Source organism: Rhinatrema bivittatum, chromosome 3 (genome assembly GCF_901001135.1).
Source record: "Rhinatrema bivittatum chromosome 3, aRhiBiv1.1, whole genome shotgun sequence".
Lineage (NCBI taxonomy): Eukaryota > Metazoa > Chordata > Amphibia > Gymnophiona > Rhinatrematidae > Rhinatrema > Rhinatrema bivittatum.
This window is the reverse complement of record NC_042617.1, coordinates 161,337,891-161,351,393: the sequence shown is the minus strand read 5'-3', so window position 1 is coordinate 161,351,393 and position 13,503 is coordinate 161,337,891. Positions and strand designations below refer to the sequence as shown.

Genomic DNA, 13,503 nt, shown 5'->3' with positions numbered 1-13,503 from the left:
CCCAATGTGAGGAAGCGATGGCAGTTCCAGTTAATCAGAGAGGTTAATCAGCCAAGTAAACAATTCATTTTGCCTGCTTGATCCTTGCCCATTCTCATTGTTGTATATTTTATGAGAGGTGGTCAGTGAAAGTTTGATTTCACTGATTAATTAGTCATTAAAAGAAGGAATTGTTCCTATGAGATTCAAACAGACAACTGTTAGACCTGTTTTTAAAGAGAGGTAATTTATCACTGGGTCAACTGTGCAGCTATCAACTCATTTCTAACTTATTCTCTATGGGTTAACTACTGGAAAAAGTAGTTAATTCTCAATTTTCTGATTTTTTTTTTTCTTCTAATCAGATCCTGCACCCATTTAAATGTGGCTTTAGATTGCATCATAGCACAGAACCTTTTCTGAGATGTTACTGAGTTTTTTTTATTGTATACTCTAGGTAGAGGTTGGGCAGTAATAGCACTTTTTCTCGTTGTTGCCTCAGCATTTGATGCTGTTTCCTATAGTATATTATTGGGGAGGCTAAAGTCAATTGGTGTCTCTGAGACAGTATTTGGGTGGTTTTGTTCATATTTTGAATCAAGACAGCAGCAGGTATATTTCTTTTTTTTTTTGGGGGGGGGGGGGGGGAGACCTCTCTGGTTTAATATTTCGAGAGGAGTACCACAAGGGACGGTATTGGCAGCTACTCTTTAATATATATTTGTGGCTTCTCTGCTTTCTTCTTGATGAGCTAGGGATACCATTAGAATGTACGCTAATGACTGTTCAGCTTGGAGAAGAGACGGCTGAGGGGGGATATGATAGAGGTCTTGAACGAGTAGATGTGACTCGGTTATTTACACTTTCGAATAGTAGAAGGACTAGGGGGCATTCCATGAAGTTAGCAAGTAACACATTTAAGACTAATCGGAGAAAATTCTTTTTCACTCAATGCACAATAAAGCTCTGGAATTTGTTGCCAGAGGAGGTGGTTAGTGCAGTTAGTGTAGCTGGGTTCAAAAAAGGTTTGGATAAGTTCTTGGAGGAGAAGTCCATTAATGGCTATTAATCAAGTATTTTTTTTTTAATTCTTTATTTATAACTTTTACAGTGTTACAATAACTAAAGATATACAAGGTACATTATCTTTGACAGATCGCGTCTAATCATAAAAAGGAAATAACATTTCAACCCAAAAAATTAACATAGCAATTCCTGTCAAAGAAAATAATGCTTAAGGCAATATTAGCTGAATCCTCAAATAATGGAACGATTCTATAAAGTATCATATTATTAAGGAATATACACAATTAAGACTCAATTATTTAAAGTCCGGCTCTTTCTTCTCCGAGAAGACATTTGAGACCATCTGGATCTAAAAAGGAATAGGTCTTACCGTCTAGCTTTACAATGCATTTACAAGGATATTTTAAACTAAAGTATCCTCCCTTATCTATTATTCCCTTTCTATATTGTAAAAAGTTTTTCCTTCTTATTTGTGTAGATCTTATTAAATCATGATATATCCAGATTTTTTGGCCATAAAATGTTAAGGGCCTATTTCGAAAGAAGGATCTCATTACATTATCCCTGTCAGTAGAAAAGGCAAACTGAACAAGAAGAGTTGCCCTAGAGGTAATTTCTATTTCGTCTTGGGATTTCTGTAGGAGATCAGAGAGATCTATAGAATCTCCACCAATTACTTTTCCTTCCTCTTTTCCTGTTTTTTTTTCTGATTCCGACTCTTTTTATTTCCCAGATAATACACTTTTACTATCACAGGCAATATTTTTTCAGGAATTTTTAAAATTTGCAACATATGATTTCTGAACAGTTCTAGTGCATCTATTTTTTTTTTTTTACTTAGGGAATAGCCACTGCTATTAATTGCATCAGTAGCATGGGTTCTTCTTAGTGTTTGGGTAATTGCCAGGTTCTTGTGGCCTGGTTTTGGCCTCTGTTGGAAACAGGATGCTGGGCTTGATGGACCCTTGGTCTGACCCAGCATGGCAATTTCTTATGTTCTTATGTTGTTGATGTGTTGATGGTGACCCTAGGAAAGTTCTAAAAAAAAAAAAAAAATTGCAACTAATTAGTAACTGGATGGGACAAAATCATTTGGTCTTGAATATTCAGAAGACGGAGATTATTTGTTTTTCTAGACAATGATTTTGTTAGCTACAATATAAGTTCTATATCGGTTAGGTGTGACTATCTCATTTAAAGACTCTGTCCGCAATATGTGTATCATATTTGACAGTAGGCTAACATTTAAGCTGCATTTTCAGAATATTTTAAAAATGGGCTATTTTAAACTTCGGCTTTCAAGACACTTAAAATATATTTTGAACACCACTGATTTTAGAACTGTTGTTCAAGCTTTTGCTCTGATTACCCTGGATTTCTGCAATTCTTTATTGGGCTTCCAAGCAGTCAACCATGAGCCAGCCAGGTCTTGCAAAATTCTGTGGCCTGCTTGATAACTGGGTCTCTGCATTGGGACCATATATCGCCAATATTGAAAAAGCTACATTGGCTTCCGATTGAATACAGGATTACATTTAAAATCCTAGGAGAGGTCACGTGGTGTAATGATGGAGTAGGCTGTGTGCCACCTAGCTCTGGACCCCCACCTCCTGTGGTTTTTTTTTTTTTTGTTTTTACGGACACCGGTATTGCAAAACTTACTAATTTGTGCTGAGTACTTCTCCTTGCTTCCATTTTATGGTTTCTAAAACACCATTGCTTGGGAACATGACAAGCCCAAAACCAGCGGGCTCTTAAAAAGGTGGCGCACTCAATTCTCTCTCTGTCCCCAACTGTGATGGATCACAGTGGCCTCGATGTAGCCGCAGCAGTGGTAGCTGCCCTCGAATCAAAATTTGAAAAAATATATGGGAAAATTGACGAGGTTTTTGTGCTCCTGGCTGACACGGGCAAGCAAATCCAGGAAGTGCAAGCACGGGTCTCAGACACAGAGAACCATGTACAAGTGTTGGAAGCAGAGGTGGCCACGTTAAAGGCCGACTGGGACTCACATTTACAAAAAAATCGATGACCTGGAGAACAGGTCCTGCCGAGACATCCTACGCGTTATCGGAATCCCGGAGAAAGTTGGGTATTCCACCTTGCTTGAAATGTTAGAAGACTGGCTGCCACGTGTGCCGCAACTAGGCCTGAAACACAGCAAGCTCTGGATTGCAAGAGCACACCTCCTGGGACCCCAGTCACCTCAAAGATCACGCCCGCGCCCAGTTATTGCAAAATTGTTGAACTCTGCTTATAAGTTGGACATTTTGCAAGCGATTCATAAGCAGCGCACTTTGTAATACGAAGGAGCAAACATTTTGATCTTCCAAGATTACTTGGCGGGCGTGGCTGTGAAGCGTAAGGCCTGGAATCTAGAATTGCACACAGATCTAACAAAGGAGTTCTTAAATACTTGTTTATCAAGAGGGGCTTACTATAACTATTAATGCTGTCCTCCGAGAGACCCAATTTAAATTCCTACTCCAGGCATTCTGCTCTCAATCCTAGGCATTTAAGTGTCATCTAAAGCCCACAGCATTTTGCTTGAAATGTAAAGCGGTAATTGGGGTGCTGGGACATAGTTTCTGGGTATGTACCTCTATTCAAATATTTTGGAAAGAGTTGCAGGAATTATTACGCTTAATCACAAAAGTGACATTACCTTTAGATGCAAAAGTGTTTCTATTTGACGACCTTCGATCTCATGCATTTCCTAACAGGTATATGAAATTGTGGTGCCGGTAAATACTAGTTAGCAAAAAAAAAAAAAAAAGTATTCTTCAACATTGGATGATCGATGACCCTCCTACTCTTGGGCACCTAAAAAATGTTATGTTTCAGACTTGCCTTATGGAAAAATATGTGGTGCATTTGAAACTTTCTCGGAAACATCAACCTTTCCTACAAATTTGGGACCTATATTTCTCCTTGTGCACGAAGTTTAATTTTGAAAGATATTACTTTTTCACAGTCGTTAGATACCATTGGTTAAGCCATGATTCAGCTCTCGATGCCCATCTTGATAAGCATAGAGGTGGGTGGGGGGGATTCTGGGAGATAAAACTGAAATGTATTACTACTCTGTATTTGTAGCCAGGGTATTGCAGAACCCACGCACCTTGGCTTATGTTTGTTACATTTTTCACATTCTATTAATAAACAGATTTAAACATAAAATTCTAACCCTGGTATATAAATCATTGAAAATTGCAGCGCCTAGTTGTCTTTCAAATCAACTACAAGCCTGTGTGCCATTTAGGCTGTTGATGCCTGGGGATAAAATTCTTCTTTCTGTTCTTACAGTTAAAATGGTGTGGCTGACTGAATCACATTCTAGATCATTTTTTGTTTCAGGGCCTACTCTGTGGAACTCATTGCCACCTGTTTTACATATGCTTAATGATAGTTTAGAAAGCAGTTGAAGGCAGGCTTATGAGCTGGAATAATAGATATCGTGCTAAGGCTGCTCGAACAGGTTTTTTTTTATATTTTCTGTTATCTTATTGATTTTGTTTTATATTGTTTTTACTTATGTATAACCATGTATTATATAATCTGCTTAGCACATATTATTATTATAAGCGGAATATAAACATTTTTAAATAATACATCAGTCTCCTGATCTCGACATCATTGAGCCACTTTGGGGAGAACTCAAACATGCAGTTCATGCTAGACAACCAAAGAATTTACAGGATCTTGAGGCTTTTGCCCAGAGGAATGGGCAGCTTTACCACATGAGAAAATAAAGTGCCTCATTCACAACTATCACAAAAGACTGCAAGCCATCATTGATGCAAAAGGGGGCAATACACAATATTAGAACTAAGGGTATGTAAACTTTTGAATAGGACCATTTTATTATTTCCTTTATTGCTATGGTTTGTTTAATGATTGTGCTATTCTGTGATACATAAAATAGATTCATTTGAACCCATTAACTAAGACTTTTTTTTTTTCTTATCACTCATATTTTCTTAAAATGATATACATCTTACAAATTCTGCCAGGGATATGGAAACTTACGAGCACAACTGTATATCTAAAAAATATAGTCCCAGAATAGAGAAAATGGCTAAGATATAATCGCAAAGCTCCTCTTAAAAATATCAAAATTAATAGTAACATCAATCTTGAAAGTACAACATAAAAAATATAACGATGTGTACTTGTGGCAAATCATAATTAGGCAGGATTCTAATAAGAACATAAGAAAATGCCATACTGGGTCAGACCAAGGGTCCATCAAGCCCAGCATCCTGTTTCCAACAGTGGCCAATCCAGGCCATAAGAACCTGGCAAGTACCCAAAAACTAAGTCTATCGTAGGGCAATGGACATTTCAGTTAGATTGATAGCAACCTCTGCTGCTTGCCCTTAAATATAGTCAATGGTCCACCTTACCGTCAACATAATGAAGTTTTCTTTTCAATATTTTTTCCCTGCAATTAAAAATAAGTACTTATCTCTTAGTAGTGTCATCTTAGTATGCCATCAAAATCATGTAAATTGATATTACAAGACCACAATAACTGTAAATACAGATGGATATGCAAGCAGTTGGTGCTACAATTCGGCTGTTATTGCCCCAAAAACTGCATGTCCCTGGGAAGCACAGTTTTTTGGACAATGATAGCCAGGACATGCAGTTTTTGGGTCAATGACAGCCGGCTGCTTGCATACCCATCTGTATTCACAAACGCTGTGATTTGTAACTTCTATTTACACAATTTTGACGGTGTACTAAGAAGACACTATTATGAGATAAGTACTCATTTTTAATTGCAGAGAAAACATTTTGAAAAGAAAATTTAATAATGTTGTAAAGTAAGGTGAACCAATGATTTTATCTCTCTCTATCCTAGTGAAACTTTAGTGTTTGAGATTTCTATGGTGTCTGTATGTCTGTCTCTTTGACAGTGGGAGATCTTAATACCACATGGTTAGTGTGATCTCTGTTACTCTGCTTTCTAGTTCATCAAGAGAAAGTCATTGTTTTTTATAAGAGGGGAGAAACTGGATGTATAACAAAAAGTCTAGTTTTCTGTGTTCTAAAACTGGGAGGTTCTGTCCCTCACTTAAAGCAAGATTTTAAAAGGCGCGTGTCCATGTGTTCGCAGTTCCCGGCGGGCGCACATGGATGCGACTATTTTATAGCATGCATACATGTTATAAAATACAATTCCCACGTGCACATGCGCATCCGATTTTAATTTTGGCATGCGCATGTGCGAGCGGGTCGTGACTCGCACGGGGGGGGAGTTTTTAAAGTACGTGCGGCGACGCGATGTTCCCTCCCAGTTCATTCCAATTAAGGAGCGGACTGGGAGGAAACTTTCCTATACTCCTACCTACCCTTACTCCCTTTTCCCCCTCTCCTTCTTGACCCCTAAACTAACCCTAACTAATCAAATTTTTTTTTGTTTTAATACTTAGTTTGCCTCAGCAGCTGAAGCAAGTTGCGTGCGCTGGTTGGCTGCTGGTGTGCACTTCCCGAGGACAGGACCTAATGGCCGCTGTCCCGGTTGGCTCCACCCTGCCCCTGGCCTGCCCCTTTCACCAAGCCCAGCACTTCTGCGCATATCAGGAGATATGCGCATGGCCGGGTTGTTTTTAAAATGCGCTTGGCACGCGCATGGCCTGGCCATGCGCATATGCCTTAGTTTTTCTGCGCGCAGGGCTTTTAGAATTTGGCCCTTAATCTACTCTGTATGCAGCTTGCTTTATTCTCAGGGGTATCTTTGCTAATGCTTTTGCCTTTTCTTTTGTTCACAGTTCAGAAAACAGAGTGGTTGTTTACGGAGGAAATCTATCTGCATTTGACTGTGCAATTCCATCTTGAATGTGGATATATGTTTTTGTATTACTACAATCATAAAAAAGCCAAAGATCATTTTGACACAGCCAAGGACAAGATCAAACTGCAGATTGATCTTACAGGTAAGCTTTTTTTCGTGTATCCAATCTTGAGTAATGATTAGTTTTTTCTTATAGCAAAATCTTTATACTATCTGACTGCATCTGTATTCTATCAGTGTTTGCATTTTTCCCAAAACTTCAGAATGTGTGTAAAGTTGGCAAGATATTGTTTCTCTTCTGTTAACCTCTTAATCAAATTGACTGACTTCTACCCTGAATTAGGGACAGGTGGTTTGCATGTCTGAAAAACAAAAGCATAAAAATAGTTCAGCCAATATATATTTTATTTGCATTTAGCATCCACTATACAGCAACGCTCAAGGCGAATAAATAGGAAAATCACAATTCAGCTATATATAATACTCAGTGCATTTTTATAAATAGTGATTGCCAGATTATACAAATACGGCTCATGATAACTGTAACCTTGTCCCCTTAAATTTACTTCACAGTTACATCAGACTATTAAGACACTTATTTAAGGGACATTTTCAACCAGGTCCTCGGGTCTGCCTGGCTAATCAGATTTTGAGGATAATCACTATGAATATGCTTGAAATATATTTGCATATAATTGAGACAATGCATATAAATATTGTCTATATCCTGAGAACCTGACAGTCTTACCGTTCGGTCTTCAGGGAGAACCACTACTCTAGAATGCCTTTTGTGGATTCAGATAGTGACCTCTGGGTCAGCAGTTGGTGTTGGTGAGGCAGCCTTGCTCTTGAATCACCTGTGGCTACCTTCTTCAACTTCATACTTTCAGGACGATACAGTAAAGTGCGGCCGCGATTACCCTGCTCCTAACCCGCTTTCTACTCACTTTTCGGCCGCGTTAGTCCAACCCGCGATACACTATCCCCTTTAGCCCATTCTTACCGCCTCTTTAAATCACCGGGTAACCCCTTCCGCCCGCGGCATATATATAAGATGTAAACGATCGAATTAGCTATTCTCTCCCATACAGTAATGCGCGCCCCGACTATCACTTTTTTAACCTGCCGTTTTGCCGTGCGTTTAACCTGCTAACTTACCGCCTACCCTTACCCCTGCGTTAGAGGCAGGGGTAAGGGTAGGCGGCAAACTTTCCCCCAGCCCCCGCTCACCTGCCCTGGCCGCGTCCATGAGTGCTGGTCTCCGGGGCAGCCCCAGTCCTCTCTCCCCTCCTCCCGAAGCAACGAAAGCGGAAAAAATCGAAAAAGCGAAAAAAAAAAAGTAGCAACGAAGCAACTTTTCTTGCAGCCCTCCTCCGGAGACGGACAACGGCAGAGACGGACTGTGGCTCCCCTGCCTCCCGGAGGCAGCTGCCGGCGAAGATGGATGCCTGCATGGACGAAAGCGGCCCCTGTGCATGCAATTGGGTCGCTCAAGGCGTGACGTCACGACGTTTGGCGTCACGGCATGTGACATTACGTCTTGAGCGGCCAAATTGCACGCACAGGGGCCGCTTTCGCCCGTGCAGACATCCATCTTCGCCGGTGGGGCCGCTTTCGCCGCTGGCTGCTGGCTGTTTGAGTCCTGAGAGTTAGTATTTTGATATGGCAGATTTGGTATTCTTGACAGACTGTGATAGCTTTTATTGGAGCTATGTAAATATTATCCCAAAATACTGCATGTGAGTTATTGAGACAATAATGTTTTGTTTTCACTGTAAACCGACGCGATATCCTTGGATGAACGCCGGTATATAAAAACCATTAAATAAATAAATAAATATAGAACTTGTCTTTAGATGTGACCATCTCTGATCTGATACCTGAAGAAGGTACCTTTGTAGTTTTAAAAGCTCTTGTCCAATATTTTTATGTAAAGTATTTATTTTGCAGGTACCCTAGTATCAGTATCCCATTGGTTATCCTTCTTCCAACAAGTCTCTAAGATGCCTATTGTGCATACATATTTGTTCAGTGCATGCATTCTAACTTTCCAGTCTTTTTTTAGACTTCTGGCAATTGCCTAAAGAAAATTCAAAGTTTTGTTTTTTTTAACTGTATTCACAACTTGCCTAGCAGCTGAAACTGGTATAGTTTGATATCTCTGTATGCTCTTTATTTAAATGCACCTGGGCTGCTTCTGCCTTTATCACATCCTCTCTATTGGGATATTCTGATTTCCCTGTTGTGGCAGTATCCTTTGAAAGTACCTCACTCTGAACTGTGCACTCCTAAGCATCTGTTGGCTTTTCCCCATGACCTAGTTTAAAAGTTCCTCCATCTCCCAGCTTGGTGGGAAGGAAGAATAAAGGAAACATCTGGTGAAGTTAGAAGAGGAAACACTTAGTGGGAGAAGAGAGGAAATGCATGGCAGCTAGGGAGGGAATAAAGGAAGGGAGGTGTGCAGACACTGTGAAAAGACTAAGGAAGTGGAAAGCACTGAGGAACAAGGAATGAATAGATGCACATACAAGACTTTTTTTTTTTTTTTTCAGGGCTATAATTTTTTGACTTCTATATAAACCTGTTACTACTACTAAGTTAATTTATATAGCCCTGCAAGAGATAAGCAGCACTAATCAATACTATAGAGTGAAATAGTAGTGGGCATTGAACCAGGGAAGTCAGGGTTCAAATCCTGCTGTCGTACCTTGTGACCTTGGGCAAGTCACTTCACCCTCCCTTGCCTCAGAAACAGAATCTATGTCCCTTTTCTGTGGAGTTTGTAATCTACTCAAGACAAAAAAGTATTTAGGGGGAGCAGTAGAGATAAGATTTAAGGTCACAAAGATGAGTCAGCACAAATGGTTTAATTGAGGCAAAGGCCATCTTATCTAATTGGTAAAGCTGCAAAAAATCAGATCTTTGTCCTCAGTCTATCAGGCCAATGCAAAAAGGTGCGCTCAGCAAAGTTCACAGTTTAACCCTCAATTGTTCGCCAACTTTCCTATCGATGCAGCAAGAAGTTTTGCACACAAAAAAAAATGTGCATACAACAATGTGTATAAGTTAGAGCCCATGCATAGAAATTACATGCAAATGAAGGCATTAACTATTGCCACCAATACAGAGAGGTAAGCTGGCTTACCTCATGTCTTAGAGCTGGAAATTTTACTCCTAGTCCAAAGTGGAGTAAAGTTTCCAGGGTTAATGTTCGTCTATGGATGGAAGCTGGAGTACTCCATCGACAAACTGGGTTGAATTAATCATAACATGTGAGTGACGTCATATGATGGCATCATACTCTTTTCTCTTAATTCATAGAGCTCTTTGCTTTATTGAGCATGTGCAGGATTTCCCAACCGGGTGTTGTCTCATGAACCTATCAGTCTTTTTTCTTCATCTGAGCAACATTATGGATGCATACCCTTCTCTCAGCTTTTCTGCTTGCTATATTCTTAGATATTTTCAGTTCTTTCTGAATTTTTCTCAGACTATTACCTCTCTGCCTCAGCAGCCTCCAAACAGCACTTTTCAGTGCTATAAAAAAAAAAAAAAAAAGCCCCTTGAAAGGAAAAGAAATGTCCTGCTCCAAGAAGAACACACTCGGCAGCTTCAAGTATTACATGTGTAATAAGATGTCTATCACCAATGGCCATGACATTCGTTACCAGTGTGTGGGGCCTGACCACAAAACATCTGTTACTGCGACAGGATGTTTCCGTAGACTCAGAAATGCAGAGATTGGAAGATGGAGAAACTGCATAAGTTTCTAAAGAGCTGCAGGCGTTCCTTCCCCTGTAACGGAATCTCTTCAAGCTCCCTTAGTGCCAAGTTGAGCAGGAGCTCTTCCCCCTCTTTTCAGAGGAGGCTTGGGGCCCCTCTACTTTTTTGGTGTCGAGCAATCAGTGAAATGCTATTCTCAGGTGACCTTGCAGGCACTAGGGACCTCTGGGCAGGTTAAGACGCATCGTTTCTTGGAATCAGGGGCACCATTGGCACCAGCAGTACTTTCAGTGCGTGTTCCTTCAGCACTGTTGCCCTATCAAACACAGGAACTCTCGATGCCTCGAATTGCAGATTGGCACTATTGATACACAAAGCCTCGGTGCTACCGATGGAACTATTTCTCAAATTCCCAATCCCTTCCAGTGCAGTCAGGAAGCATGATAGGGGCAGAGGGAAATGTGCTCCTTTTACCTCCTATCTCAAGGGCTATTTTTCCAATAAGGCTTCTCAAACAAGGCTTTTATCTAGAGACACTAGATCCTATCTGCTTAATGGTGTCCTTTTTTTTTTCTATGCATCCTCTGAAACAGCAATTACAAAGTCCAGAGGGCTTTCAAGAAGAACCTATTTTGGTGTCAGAAAAGAATGTTCCACCCCCAAATGCCTAACCGTAGAACACAGCCCTTAAACCAAGTGGCAGAGTTGAAGATTTTCTTTGCCTCCTTGGTAGTTAAGGACAAGGAAAGTACTTTTCAACCTTTTCTCTCCAGGCTATCAGATTTACTGTCTCAAGAGGGTGTCCCTTTTGCCCCCGAAACCCAAGGACATTCCATCAGAATCCCTGTGGGAAGATTAGCGTCCTCCTCACTCTCTCATAGTGGAGTCCATCTAGTCAGAAGACATTCCCCAGGAGTACTCCCCTCAGAGGCGACAGATGACCCCCACCTCAGTTGCTTACAACAACATTTGTGTCTTGGATCATTGCCCCTTCTCCCCTTGGGTCAGAGGAAGAAGGGATGGGAATTCCTTCCGAACCCCCTACCTGAGTCTCCAGAGTACTCGTTGCCACCCAAGGTCCTCTCCTTCTATGCCAAATTTCTGGAGAAGTTTGATAAGGCACTGGGAGTTTGTAAAGACAAAGACCCTCGCACAGGAGTGTTTTTTGGCCTTCTCCAGATCCTATATACCCTGGCAAAGTCAGGAGCAATTCCAATACATTCGATCCTGCAAGAATTACAGGCAAGAATGTGGGAAGATCCAATTTCTTGTGCTCCAATAGTCAGTCAGTCAAAACTGGACCACACTGTTTGGGATGATGCAGCTGCCCAGTCAGTTGACAGTTGTGGAGTAAGTACTAAAGTGGGCAAAGAAAACAAGTATATTCTACAATACTCCACTACTCAGGCTACTTGAAAACTTTGGAAAAATGTTCCAGAGCTCAGTGCTTAATTCTCACTTATGTGTGTACCAGTTCTATATGGTATAGTACTTACATGATTGCATTCAGAAACTGAAGCCTCTGCTAGGTACAATTTAATTTAGTCAGTATACAAGGCATTCGATACATCTGCCCACTTGTCATTGGCTTTTATTGGAGCACTGAATGACTTGGCTACAGGCAATGGTTTGCATGATAGCATCCATGACAAGATGACAGATGTACCCTGTACGGGGGATCACCTCTTTGGTGAGGAATGCTGGAAAATGGTCACCCAGATCAAAGAGCAGCATGCAGTTCAGTTGCTCTCAACAAGCTCCAAGTAACAGTTGTCATCAAGATGCACCTACTTCCAGAGATTCCTTTGTGGCTGTTCCAATAGTATTGTGCTCCACCTGTGCTTCTACAACAACTTCTGGCTAGAGGCAGGCAACATAAAAGGCATCAACTGAAAACAACATGACAGATCCAGCTATAACCTGAGCCTAGTTTTTGACTAGTTTCATAATCCAACACTCAACTCCTACAGTAGGGGGTAGAATGTGTCTACTTAGAGGAATTGCACAAAATCACCAAAGATCACTGGTTCTCAAGATTGTATATTCTGGTTACTGCTTGCCCTTCTCCCATATTCCAATCCTTCCCCATTGTTCAGCCTTCAATTGGGATCTGTCTCAATCCTCACAGCTCATCCTAGGGATGGAATAGTTTCTCAAGCATTTGTGGAGCGGCAGCAGAGAGGAGTCACCAAACAACGGATGGATATACAGCTAGAATTGGTACACAGGGTGCCTCTGTGGGTTAACCCCCCCCCCCCTGGGTGGAGGAAACATTTTGGATGCTGGGAGAGATTTATAACCCTTACGTTAGGCACACTTTAAGGATAATGGTCAGATACTCTTCACAGTGCATCCTCAACGTTTCTAGCAATTGTCTCATTTTGTATCAGCGCATCATTGAGTCTCCAAAGAATTTGTTTATCCTGCAGGGATACCCTCCCCAGATGTGCCCACATGAGCATGATCTGAACATGTGTGACCCTCAATCCTTGTTCCTTTCAACTCCCCCTTCAAATAATTTTCCACCAAAAAGTAATCAGTGGGGAGTAAGTCCCATGTGGGTGTGAATTAAACATATAGTTCCTAGAATTGTTATTCTGTGCCCTCCATCTATGAGATTCAAAGATTTCATAATATGTACTAATTTGCTTCTCGGCTTCTTCAGTTCCAACCCTGTGGATGCCGAGGAGTCCAAGTCCAGTTTCATTACCAAGTTAGTCTCCTTCTACTATTAAAGGACCTTAGCATATAATGAGATTTGCTCAGCCACTTTCTCATAGAATTGCCCTTGTTCAGTATTTGAGGCATACAGATTTATGATCGTAACCACAGCTCCCCCCAATTGAACATTAATAATGAAATATCTGCCCTCTTCATCCTTTTAACACTCGCCCATGACTGCTATTAACGTTTTCCATAGTAGAACTCCCATTCCACCTCTTTTCCCCCACTCCACCTCTTCCCCCCCCCCCCCA

General features: G+C 40.9%; 1 protein-coding gene across 4 annotated transcripts in view; it reads left to right on the top strand.

Moving 5' to 3' along the window:
• Positions 1–13,503, top strand: part of TTC27 (tetratricopeptide repeat domain 27) — a 521,976-nt gene that overhangs the window by 76,896 nt on the left and 431,577 nt on the right. For all 4 annotated transcript variants that reach the window (XM_029593895.1, XM_029593892.1, XM_029593893.1 and 1 more), the window contains exon 6: positions 6,783–6,947. In XM_029593895.1, the coding sequence (XP_029449755.1) occupies positions 6,783–6,947 (165 nt within the window). The remainder of the gene's footprint in view (positions 1–6,782; positions 6,948–13,503) is intronic.